General features: G+C 55.5%; 1 protein-coding gene across 1 annotated transcript in view; it reads right to left on the bottom strand.

Annotated features, from left to right (window-relative positions):
• Positions 1–760: 760 nt before the first annotated feature.
• NDUFA10 (NADH:ubiquinone oxidoreductase subunit A10) overlaps positions 761–13,289 on the bottom strand; it is a 49,097-nt gene continuing 36,568 nt past the window's right edge. The window contains exon 10 of the mRNA XM_022568135.2: positions 761–1,197. Within this exon, the coding sequence (XP_022423843.1) occupies positions 1,129–1,197 (69 nt within the window). The 3' untranslated portion in view covers positions 761–1,128. The remainder of the gene's footprint in view (positions 1,198–13,289) is intronic.

Here is a 13,289-nt window from a genome sequence, read left to right as displayed (position 1 = left end):
CCACACCGGAGGGCACCTTCCACGTTGAGGATGCCGTCTCGCCTGCGCCGTCCGGGACGGAAGCCACGGGCCACGTGGCTTCCGAGCACCTGAGCTGTGGCCAGCGCATCTGAGGATGTGGATTTTAATTTGTTTACATTTAAATAGACACGTGCGGGCTCGGAGTGACCATGCTGAACACAGTGGGGCTCCACAGGAGAAAACCCAATTTAACAGGACTTACAGCTTAACTCCGGAACTAAAACACGGACCTCAGCAATTGGCCTTCAGGGAATCTTACTTTTGTTTCTAAGTTTCAACAGAGGTGAATAAGCAAGTGCGATTTTCTCTCACGTGACTCAGTTTTGATCAACAACTTGACTTTTGGGTGATAAAGAGAGTATGTTTTGCTTTTGTGTTTTACCCACTGACACTCTGTGCTTGAAAGTCCCCTCGGGAAGGAGTCGCACCACCAGCGACGGTGGCCGTCACAGGAGACTCTTCCCAAAGCCCTTTCACAGCCAATACTCTGCTCTATGAACCTAGGGTAACTGCTTCCTCTTTTTGGTATTTCCTCTTTGCTTTTTTCCTTTTTCTCTAATGTAGTAGTTACATTCTAAAACAAAAAGAAGAAATGCTTCAGAAAAACTCTTCAATCCTAATATATGTCTTGATCAAACCAAACCACATCAAAGCAAACTGTTGGCTAATGGTAAGTGTGTGTGCGTACACACGTATGTGACACGTATGCGTGTGTGGGCAGATGTATAACGGAGAGATGTGCCACAGAAACGGTTTTATTTCTGGAAGTCTGAACACACAGTGTACAAAACCTGCCTGACACAGAGCATGACTGTGATGAAATGAGATTCTCCAAGTGACACCTGCTCTTTCACAGCAGACTGTTTCTCCCCAGTGATCATCGTCCCAGAATAAAGCTGGAGGGCCCCCCCTTTAAATGGGGGTGCCTCCTTCCACTCCCGTAAGTACACTGCAGGGCAGACTGCTGTTTGCTGGGCCGTTTCTTCCACTGTGCAACTTCAGGATCATTCACTCCCACCCCCGATTTTAAGCTACGTGGAGTCCAGGGGAGTCAGGCGGCCTGGGTGCACCTCCATCCTCGTGAGGCAGCTTCCACGGAGGCGGCCGTCACTTCAGCCAGATCCATCTGTCCCCCACGTCCTTGTTGTACCCAGGGCTGTACCTGCGGCCCGGCAGCTGCGGGAGGGAAAGCCGTGGTCACCAGCAGTTTACAACGTCCGTCCGTCCCCGCAGCTCACCCGACGGCTTCCTCCACTCCACCCTTCCCCTCCCCGCGCCGGCGGGGCCTGCTTCTGGCGGTCCCACTGTAAGGGTGAGGGGTCCCGCGGAAGGAAGCACAACACGACCCTGCCCTCGGGAGCCTCCATGCTGCTGGGGGGGGCTACAAACGCCAGCGGCCAACCCACGTGTCTGTGCTGCTGTTGGGAGGGTGGCCATGGAGCCTCGGGCAGAAGTGGCACTGACCTAGGGGAGCCACAGCTTTGGGGGGGGGAGAGGGCGGGAGGGGAGATGTCTCGGCCCCTCTCTCTGCCCCACCTGCCCGGCTTCTGCCAGCACCTCCTGCCATGGGCCCCACCACAAATCGGGGGCAGGGGCCCCAGGGGTGCAGGGCACACACAGGGTGGACCTGGAGGGGCACAGAGGCTCCCTCACATGGCCAGGAGGGCTCGCAGGGGAAGGGAGCCTGCGGCGAGGGCGAGAGGTCCACAGGCTGGGATGGCGCGTCACAGGGTTGGCCTCCACCGTGGAGCGTGGAAGCCTGGCTGTGAAGGCCAGGCTGGGAGGAGTCTTGCGTGGGCCGGGCAGGGAACAGGCAAAGCACAATGAGATTCATCCAGTTAACAGTGGGGACAAAATACGGAGTTTTCTTTTTCCTACCTTCCAGTTAATGTGGTCCAACAGTAGATATGTACATACTACATACTGCACACAAAAATCTTCCACACTTTGCCCTTGAGAACAAGTACTGAAGCAGCTTAAAAAAGAAATCCGCCTTTCCTTGATTCTCATCAGCAGAGGGCATTCATTACCAGCCACACCGAGGTGGAGGCAGAGGCTACAGTGCAAGGAGGGGGGTCACAGTCACACCCGAGGCCAGGCACAGCCCTGCCTGGACACGCCCCGCGGCCACACTACCCATCCCGGCACTGAGCCTGCGTCCCCTCTGGCAGGTGCACAGGCCTGCAGTGGGCGTGCGCGGCTGCAGGACGCGGAGAGAAGCAGGGACCTGTAAGTGGGGAGGACCAAGGTGCAGGCTGACCGCAGCCTCCGGCCCTGGGAGCCTCTGTGCACAAGGTTTCGTCCAGGTGCTAGGAGCATCCTGGGTGTACAACAGAGGAAAAAGGAAACACCCGGCTCCCCCCCAGGAGTCATCCTCTTGGGCGGAGACTGGGAAGGGAGCCAGTGGCACACGACGGCCCACGGTGCCCGCCAAGGGGGAGCCGGCGGGGGGAGCACACAGAGCAGCAGAGCCCAGGGACGGGGCGAGCGGGGACGCCTGGCGTGGCCACGGGAGGAGCAGGGGACAGGAGTGGCGGGAGGACCCGGGAGTGAGGGCGGCGCCCCTGCGCCCCAACTCCGACAGGCACTGCGGCAGACGGTGGTCGCTGGGCCAGAAGAGCTGCAAGTGCGGCCCTGCGCGAGGGTCTCAGCGACCTCCACGGGCCTTAAGGGCTCAGGAGAGCCTGGGCAGCACAGCGGAGCACGAGCGGGGGAGAGGCGGGTGGCGCCCCCAGGGAGGCGGGCACCCCGGTTGGCTCCCAAGCGGAATGGGAGCAGTGCGTGGGCCGCCGCGGGGAGACCACCAACGGGCAGGTGGGGAGCTGGGTCGGTGGCCGAGAAGGCGGGGCTGTGCTGGAGACCCAGCTGCACAGCTGCCGCCCGGCATCTCGAGGGAGGGGCCGCCATCCCAGCGAGGACGGCGCGGGGGAGAACCCGAGGAGAGAAGGGGCCCCGGAGCCTGCGAGCAGGGAGCGCTGTGTGTGGAGACGGGGTGTGAGCAGAGCCTCTGTGTCAAGGGGGTACTGAGATCACAAAATCCCCCTAGACTCCCACGCCCTCACCCCCAGACCCTGTGCCTGTGCAGACATGATTAAGCCGGGACCTCGAGGCGGGGAGACAGCCCTGGACTGACAGGTGGGCCCAGGGTCATCATGAGGGTCCTGGGAGAGGGTCAGGTCAGGAGATGCGGTGGCAGAAGCAGAGATCGGCCTGACCGGGGACGGGAGCCAAGGCGCGAGGGGCCCTAGGAGCTGGAAAGGAAAGAAGCAGAGGCTCCCCAGAGCCCCAATGGGAGCACAGCCCCTCGCCTGGGTTTGTGCTCTGACCCCCAGAACCGGAAAATGACACGGGCACCTTCTCACCCGCTCCGCCTGTGGCCGTTCGTTATAGCTGCTACAGAAAACCCATGCAGCTCGTTCTGCATTTTATGACGGAGACACTGGGCGTGTCTGTACAACGAGAGAGAGGCCGTGCTGAGGCCGTGGGAGAGCGGCCACCCCCTGGGAACAAGAACCAGGACGGGGGCAGAGGGGCCACAAAGCAGGAGCCGCGGGTGCATCTCCCCACATGGTCTCTCCCTGTCCACAAAGACGTTCCCAGCCACCTGCTATGAATACACAACTGCTGCAGCAATAGAAGAACAATCTTAATTTTTATCGCTCCGTAATTTTTATCACACCAGAAGGGGATCTCTTTTCATCGGAAAGGTTTTCAAGCTTCGCCGACACCAGCACACCGGCACCGGGCCAGCCCCCAGCACCTGCTGAGGAAGGGCCGGGAGGCCACAGTTTGGCTCTGCTGTCTTCTTTGCAAATCAAATTTTAAACCACAGAGCAGAGAATAAAAACTCGCAGGATGCTGAACCGCTGAGTGCAGCCAGCGTCTATTAACTGCATCACAAAATCTGCTCTCTGGACCTCCTGGGGCAGCACCTAACTGGCCTTTGATACCCAGACAAGGGTCCCCAGACCCTCAGGGTTCCCTTTCAGTGCAGTTAAGCCAACAGAGAACCCCAGGAGGGTTCCCATTTGGGATGTTTCACAACGAGAATGCAAAACAAAGCCTCTTCCTTTTCATCACTTCATATCTGCACCTGCTTCTGTAAGTCAGCCTTCAAGCCTCCCAGCCCCCGTCCACCACATTCATCACTTGAGAAAACACGCTCTGTGGCCCTGTGAGGACGGAGTGGCCCAGGACCTCCTGGTGGGATCATCTCTCAGAAGCCGACGCGGGCACCTGGTCCGACCGTCAGCACAAGAGCGTGGCTCCTGGACAAGGGCCCGCAGTCAGTTTTGTCCTGGGTCAGGCCAGGGAGCCGCAGGCATGGTAGGTCTGAGCTCAGGGTGGTGCGGCTGAAACAAAGTGATGCTGCTGAGTTTGACTGTGAGGACACTTTAAACCCTGGGTGAGTTCTGATTTTAGAAAAAGGCGCCCATCTCTACACGCTACAGGCCGGGACGGCATGGGTGCCGTGGAGTGGCTCAAGAGGTCCGAGCTCACAGAGGCTGCTCCTCCCAGGCACGGCTGTCACACGCAGCTTAGAGATGCCGGCACAGGCTTAAACTGCCCGCTGCTTGGACAAAAGCCAGCTGAGAAGAGAAATATATATGCACCCATCCTGCTGGAGGAAACTGTGCATTCCTTCTACACTTGATACACTGTGTCCTGGCTGCTTTGAGACACGAATAAAAGTCCCATCTTCTCTAACCTTATAAAATACACAGAATATATAAACCAGTTGGGAAGTGGGATGGTAGCAGGTGGAAAGTGCTGGAGGAGTGGAGGGGATGCAGAAGTCCTCCCTGACCAACCCGGACAGCAGAGAAGAGGACACGGTCAGGAGGACGGGGGGGGCAAGGGTGACAGGATGGGGTGGAGCACGTCCTGCTGGAGCCACCGGGCGTGGAAAGCTGCTCCCTGATGGCCACGACCTCAGTCACCTTGGCCTCTAGCGGCGCCACTAGGGACGGCCCAAGCGAGAGGCCAACCCATGCCAGGTAATGCCTGTAGTTCCCGCCACGAGGGAGTAATAGGGCCTGGACTCAACCCCTGGCCACACGCATCTGGAAACTGGACCACCTGAGTGTACTGGTGGCACTGAGTAGACATGGGCTGAGCGCTAGGGGGAAGGACCTGGGCAGAAAAGAGCCACGTCAATCCAGCGCGTTTGGTCTCTAGCTGAGCAGCAGGCAGGGTGCGTGGGCGGTGCCCCCGCGGCGGGTGGAGAGCACCCCAGGCAAAGGACGTCCCAGGGTGTCTCCGGGTGAGCAGTCCAAGAGCTGCCCTGGGGCTGAGCCATCCAGAGCAGAGGGACCGCTCACTGCACACCGGGAACCGGGCTAACCCTTCCCTAGAAGACAGGCTGCTCTAGACCCACCAAAACGGTTAAACATCAAGCCCCCAAAGCTTAAACTGACTTGCAAGTATCTTAACTGCCTGCCAGAAAGAATTCTAACACTCTTCAATAGAATGAAACAAAACCTAGTGCTCATAAACATAAAAATTCATGATTTATGGCAACCGATGTTCTAGACACGTGAAAGAGAAAAATGTAACTTGTAACCAGGGGAAAATAATCAAGCAGACTAAGGACATGACAAAGATGATGGATTAGGAAACAAGGACATTAAAACAGCTATAAAAATATTCAACGTAATCAAGAAATTAACTGGAAAAGGAAAATAATGAAAGAACTGGAAAATATAAAAAGAACGTCTAGAATTTTAAAAAAACCCAGGATTCCCGAAATACAAATTCCACTGGGTAGGTGTGGCAGCCATGCAGATGTGCTGCTCAGATGCCCTGCTGTGAGGAGGCCCGAGTGGCCGAGGGCCCAGGTGCTGACCCTCTGGGACCGCCACCCTGTTCATGCAGAGGCCACGCCTCCCACGTAAGGGTGCAGCCCACGACCAAGAGCAGCAGAAGTTCCATGGCAGCCCATCCGTGGGCCGTGGGCCTCTTTCAGCAGGAGCCTTTGGCTCTAGGACACCCCGTCGGCCTGGCCAAACCCTTCCTGGACTGTTCCTCCCCAATCTCCTCCCCTCCCCTTCCCTGTCACAGGGCCAGACTCCTTCCACCTCAGGTCTGGTCCCTTTATCCTTCACAGGGGCTTCCCTCCAAAACCTCATCAGTGTTTACTCCCATCCTGGCTTCTGTTTCTCGAAGGACCCAAACTAACACAATGAATTAATAGCGTTATTACATGTAACCGCAGAAGAAAACAGCAGTGAACTTGAAGACTGAGCAACAGAAACTATCCCAAACAAGACACAGAGAGAAAAGGTCAAGGACAAATGGACAGACCCTTAGTGACCTGTGGGACAGGATCAAGTCATCCAGCATATGTGCACTCAGAGTCCTCGATGGGGGAGGAAAACGATCTGAAGAAATAACGACCAAACATTTCCCAAACAATAGGAAAACTAGAAACCCTCACAGCCAAGAAACTCAATAAACGCCAAGCTGGACAAACAGAGAGGAAACCACAGGAGCACATAATAATTAAAGTACTGAAAACCAGTGATAGAGAGAGTAAGGGAAAGTCTTAAAAGCAGCCAGAGAAAAAAGCTCCATTAGGTACAAGGGCCAAAGATAAGAATAATTTCATATTTCTCATCAGAAACTGTGCAAGCCAGGAATCTATGGAGTATCTTTAGTGTTGGCAGAAAACAACTGTCAACCCAGAATTCTATGATGAATGAAAAACCTACCAAAATGAAATGGAAATACATATCTTTCTAAACAACGGCTAATAGAAGTCATCACTAGCAGGCCTGTAGTATGAGCTCAGCTATTGAAGGGGGGCTCTGCTCAGCCAGGTGAAACCTGGACCTGCATGAAGGAACCGAGCACAGCAGGAACCACAGCTGCAGGAGGAAGGGCAGGAAAGAGGAAAGACGGAATAAAAAGCTCGAATGAACTGTTTAAAGCCAAAGTAGTAACAGTATATCCTGAGGTTCCTAACATGTGTGGAAGTGAAATACACACGCGTAACAGCACAGAGGACAGAAAGGGGGAGAGAAGCCGGCTGCGAGGGGCTCACGTCATGTGTGACGTGGCCCGATGCTGGCTTTCTGGGGGACCGTGACAAGGTAAAGGTGTGCACTGCACACCTCACAGCAGTCACTAACGATGAGATAAAGAGGTGCAGCAGATAGGTCAACGGAGGGAATGAAACAGAACCACGGAAAACAATCAACTAGCACACAGAAGCCAGGGAAAGAGGGAGTAAGACGCTGCTGCAGGGCTGAAACGTGAGCAGGTCAGGAGCAGCGGGTCCCTCAGCGGAAGCGCCTCGCCCTGACCCAGGAAGCCCCTCCCCGGAGGCGGCTGACAGCACAAAGGTCACGGGCGCGCCCCCTTCAATGGATGACCTCGGTGCCGGTACTTCGGTTTCTGCTCAGAGAACGTCTAACTCTCCAGCCCCAGCTGCTACTGCACGCAGTTGACTACCAGTTAGAGAATCACTCTCAGGAAAGAAGTCCCGTAAGAAAACTGCCGCTTTATGAAAACTAACGATTCGGGAGGAAAGAACACCCAGTGAGTCTGATGACCCGATGCCCTTGGAAATACCATTTGGGAGAAAGCCGACCACACCCCCGCTGCTCAGCCCCCATCAGACAAATCGAGAGTCCTCACGGGCCCACAAGCGAGCCTCCTGGACGTGCGCAGACCCGCTCTCCCCAGCACTGGCTGCCCTCCCTGGAGCGCCCTCCTGAGCATCTATCTCTTCCTCCTGAACGCCTGCCCTAAACGATGCCCGCTCCTCCACGACACCTTTCCTCAAGCTGAGGGAGCCAGCACCACTCCTGGGAACTCCCGAGTCCACTGTCCCATCCTCTGGGTACCCACCTTGGTGACGCCTGCCGCAATCAAGATGGACTTGGATCCTAGAGGGCGGCCTGCCTACCAGTCCCATTCCCAGCATCGTCTGGGATCAGACACGTGAGGTCAGCAGGCAGGCACTGTCTCGGAGGTAAAAGGTGTTAAGTGACGCGCTCGAGGTCACCGGGCGAGAAGGGGCAGGCTGACACCGGAGCCCAGATGCTCTGACCCTCGAATCCAGGAATGTCTTGCCCACCACCCCCTGCAGATATCCGCTGTGTTAAACGGCACGTCTCCGTGCGCTGTTAGCGCGTGAAGTCCCTGCACCACGTGGAGCTTTCCCCTCCTGTCAGCCGGTACACACTGAGCTCTGCCGCTGTGAGACTGCAGGACGCATGTCAGGGTCCAGTCCACAACCACCCTGCCCTGGGAAGGCCCCGCTTTTCCTGCCCTTTTACGTGTGCCTCAAAGAACTACCCGGGGAGCGGGGGCACTTTTATTTCTTAGCACCACCTCAGGGGTAGTCAGTGATGCTCGGGGTTTCCTGGTTGGAAGAGTTTTCCTGGAGGACTAAATATATGTAGTAATTCTAGCATCAAATCCTGTGTTGTATTACCGTAAAAAGGAGAATTTTTTAAAAAAGGGTGGACTACGCCTTGCCTCTTCTGGATCTGCTTTACTCCACTGGAGCAGTAAATAGTACTATTAGGTACTATTGACTCTGCTCTCTCCAGATGCACCAAGGAGCTGAAAACTACTAACTAACTGTGGGGTGGCTCGGGGACTCCAATCTCCCACCCCTGCTACTCATTATTGCATACGAACGCTGAGGAGCCCGGCTAAGAATTTCTCATTCATTTTAAAGAAGAGCACCAGAGAAATTAGTTATTAAAGTCACTTCTTTGATATGCAATTTCCCCAATTTTCCATTACCGTTAAACATAAATCAAGTATAAAAAAAATGAAATCAACTTCCAAAAAATCTTATTTTATCAAAGTCCATTTTCAAAAACAAGCTTTTTATTTTAAAAATGAGTGCCTCCTATTTTTAGCACACGAACACCACAGCCTATTACAAATACATCCACGCTGAGGTCCTATCTTCACACCACAAGTGTCACAACATCATATACCTTAAATGTCTGAATCCCATTTAACTCATATTAACTGTGAAGAAGAAAAGCTCCTAACTCAAGCGCTCGTTCAAATACCTGAAAGCGGGATGTGTCCTAAAAATTCTAAAACCAAAGTAATGACTGGACACACGCAAAGTCCAGGCACCCCTGGTGGGTCAGGGTGCGTGTGAAACGCTACCCTATCATTTCGCACCAGCAGGTCCCTGTGAAAACCTGCAACTGCACACAAATCAGTGCACCTGGTAAAAGGTCCACCTTTTATACACTAACTTTCTTCTCCAAGGGACATACGTTATTTTCTGCACGCAGAAATATAAATGGGACATGGAGACGAACACTGGACTTCGATCATGAGCTTTCCATGCAGCACGCACTGAGGGCAGAGGGGTGCGTGCCTCTTCCAGCCACAACTAATGAAGGACGGACTGAAGACATTTAGCACCTACTTTCATGTTAAACGACTTCTAAACTGAGAATCGGTATTTTAACATAAAAGATAAATACCAAATTAAGCTCTAACTAAGGTTTGAACATCGAGAGGAAACATGAAACGACAGAGTCTGTACCTTTCTCCTTCGGCAGGTTTAGATACATTGATCCTAAGGCCTTTCTGTTTATTGCAAGTTTGTCTTTATTAAGGTGAACTTCGTAAAGGCAAGAACATACAGTGTTAACATATTAAAGTTATTAAACATCTCTATTTTTAAAAATGGTAAAGAGGAACTTGATACGGAAAATGAAAATAGTAACCTGAGATAGTAAAGAAATAAAAATAGCAGGAGAGAAAACCAAAGATCCTGTTGTCCTAGCAACTGTCTTGGACAAGATCGGATTCATGGAAAGAACGCAGTATCTTAATAGCATCTGGCCTCCTTAAATTGGAAAGAGATGGAATCGGTAAAGTGGAGACCGACTCACAGTTTGTCTACCCCAAGGGAGGGCTGCACAGTAACAAAAAGTGACCTGGCACAGTGCCTGAAAAATGACTTAAAAGAATTAGCAGGCGCTCATGCACACGCTAGGTATTTATATGAATTTGTCTATAGGGTCACTTCCAAATAGAAAATCGGAGGGGCTGTGTGAATGAAAAATGCGTTGACACATGCTTCTCAGGCTCTGGGTACTCACGCCCCTCTGAGATCCCCGGGCAGGCCCTGGAGACCAGATGGGAGGCTGAAGGCCAGCAGGACCCCAGCCAGTCCAGCCACAGGACTGAGCCACACGCCCAGGCCACCAGATCAACCAAACCCAACCAAACCGACGTTACAAGTCCTTCTGTTCTATGAAAACCCGAGCTCCTTTCTCTCCTAAAAAGGTCGCTCCGCACTAGTGGAGGCCCCAGGGCCACAACACAGCTGAAGGGGCAGTGCTGACACGTGAACTGTGCCGCGAGCCGCCGGCCCAGGCTGCACGGGAGGCCCCGCGGCCCCAGCCGGGACCTGGGCGTGAAGGGCTGCCTGCCATGGACGGCAGACGCCGTGGCCTCACCTGCCCTCCCGGAGCCGCAGGGCCTCACCTACCAGCAGCGACGAGAACCATCATGCCTTCCTGTGGGCACAGCGCGGGGCCCGCTCACACGGGGGCTCAAAGCTGGCCAGCGAGGCCACTTCCTCGTCAGCCTCCTCCCCAACCCCGCTCCCGTCCCGTGCCCTCAGGCCCGCTCCCACCGTGACCCTCCGACCTCACCCTCAGGCCGGCCTCCCCGACTCCCGCCTGCTCCTGCCGCCCCGGGTGCCCCAGGTGCGCGGCCGCGGGGAGATGCCTTCCTGACCCGACCTCCACCCCGCTTCTGCCCGCACACCTCCTCCTACCAGTGTCGCCCTGGGCTGGCCCCCGAGCCTCACGCCCATCCCTTGTCCCTCAGGTTCTCCTCACAGGGCTTCTTGCAGTCAGTGATTCTAAACAAAGCCCGCAGCTCATCCCAGGGGCCCACAAAAGCCCTTTCCCCGCAGCGAGACTCAGGATCCCCGAGCAGCCGGGAGCCCCCGGGACCTGCCTTGGTTCCCAGTCCTCACCGCTCCCCCTTCCCGTCATGAACACACGCCCCGGAGCCAACACACCAGCCCCCCTGCCCGCGGCAGCCCCGCCCCGGCGGCCTCCAGCCCTCCAGGCTTCTCCTCTCGGAGAAGACCCAGGCCCCCAGGCTCCCGACAACTCGGCTCACCCCCTCGTCCTGTAATCCCAACACCCGGGCCACCACCGTGAAGCCCTCTCCCCCGTCAGCCCCCAGCGGGAACCACGTCGCATCCTGTGTCCACGTGTCTGTCGCTCCCACTGGTCGGTGACTCTCCAGAGCTCTGTGTCCTCAGAGCAGCGTCTGGCACTGAGAGTGCAACGAATGGGCACCGGATGAATACACAGGACAGGGCAGCTCCCAGGGCCTCTTCCTGGCTCTGCGGTGTGACAAGCGTGGCCACCACGGAAACGTATCACTCTGCACGCTGCGGAGCCAGAAAGCAGGTGCCCAACTCCAGGGCTGCAAGAGCTGAGAGGCCCCATGAAGAAGTTCCCGGAAAAACAGGCCCCTTCCCAGGATATGGGCCACCTGTCGGGGCATAAGTCATGCAGACCGCATGCCCAAATGTCAGCGTGGACCTCAAACTACACAAGGGCAAGCAAAAGAAAAAAATTACAAAAGCCCAAGAAGCAAAATGAGTTGTCTGGACCCTGTGACCTGGACACTTCCCAGCTCAGGTCCCGGTGCCCCTGAGTCTGTCCAGCCTCTAAAGGAAAGATATCCATAAACCGGACTGCCTGACGGTCTACAACGAAAGGCCACTGTTGCCACAAGCAACTCCCCCTCTTAGGAATCCCCTGCTCCCCCACGTCGTCCCCACTGCCACCAGCATCCAGTTCAGAGCACACCCAGGTGTGGTCTACACCGCTCCCCACTCTCTTCCTAGGACCATACACGTGAGTCTGAAAGTCGTAAGACCAATACCCACGTCCATCGCAGGGACCTCAGGTGCCCACTCTCCTGTCTCGCAGTCACAGCCCTTCCCCTGTGGACCCTCTTTCGTTTGAATCCTTCAATGATAGTTTAGTTTTGAAAACCTAGGGAGTAAGAACAAATCTGGCTGCACAGGGAACGGCGAGGTTGCCCCGGGAGACAGCAGCTGCGGGGAAGGAAGGTGAGCTTGTCCTGGTCACAGCCATGCCCCCGTCGTCTCTCACCCATACCCTGAAGCTCTGCTTCCCCGCCTCCACCTGTGCCCCAGTCGACATCCAACACGGCACGCAGAGCCATCCTCCTAACACGTGGTTCAGATTCTATCGCTCAGAGCATGCCAACGGGCCACAGCTTTGCTACGACTTCAACCAAAGTCCTCACGCCACAGCCCACAGGCCCTTGCTGCGCGCGCCCTGCTACCTTCTCACCTCACCTGCACTGGGCCCGCCCCTCCATTTCACCACGTGGACTCTTCCTTTCCTGGAACGTGCCAAGCCTGCCTCTACCTCCCAACCCTGCCCCCTCCCCGCAAGTGTAGCCGGGACACCCACGTCTTCTGGTACCCAAGGCCTCTCTCCACAAAACAGCTCCCACCCGGGACGGCTTTACTTCCGCCCCACAGCACTCAGAGGCCCCCCTACGTATTTGGTGATGGCTTGCCCATTCTTCCCCCGACTCTGTCTTATTCCCCAGTATCCCCAGTGCTCAGAGCAGTGCCTGCAACAGAAAGCATTTGCTGAGTGGTAAGTGACTCGATGTAGAACACGGCCTGAGATGACCTCGCTGGGGCGTGTCTGCAACGTCAGGCTCAGCACCACGTGCGCGGGGTGAGCCACCATCCCTCGTACCACTCAGTGCTCTGGAGATGCCCGAATAGCTCTCCCAGACAGAATCCTCCCATCACCGCACAATCCTTTTATCCTCTGCGTTTCCCTCCTACGCCTTCAACGCTGGCGACTGAAAGATTTCTCCATCCCGGGGGTTCACTGAGCAAATACATACTGAGCAAAGGGAGACACAGAGCTCCCCACTTGGACCCTCTGTGGAAGGGACATGGGAAGAACCAGCACCAAATCAGCTTTCAGATCATACAGAGAAACAGACGCCTTCCATTTCCAGCAAAACAACAGCCCGATACCCTGAAAAACCTCTTGATATAAAACCTCTACAAATGCTTTTAAATGCACTGATGGGCTCTGCGAGAAATCATAAGGGCTGAAATGAAGAGCGAGCTGGAAACCAGAGGGAGAGTTGCAGCCTCCGCCACCCCGGGGCATCTGCAGAGCCGCTGGGAGGCAAGGCAAAGTGGCGCCCCGTGCAGGTGGACACCTGTGATGCACCTCTGCACATATGCGCAG

The sequence above is a fragment of the Delphinapterus leucas genome, chromosome 8 (assembly GCF_059928025.1).
Source record: "Delphinapterus leucas isolate spDelLeu-1000000601 "Yukka" chromosome 8, BTC_Dleu_Yukka2, whole genome shotgun sequence".
Taxonomy (NCBI): Eukaryota; Metazoa; Chordata; class Mammalia; order Artiodactyla; family Monodontidae; genus Delphinapterus; species Delphinapterus leucas.
The sequence above is the reverse complement of the archived record's forward strand: the minus strand, read 5'-3'. Positions and strand labels throughout refer to the sequence as shown.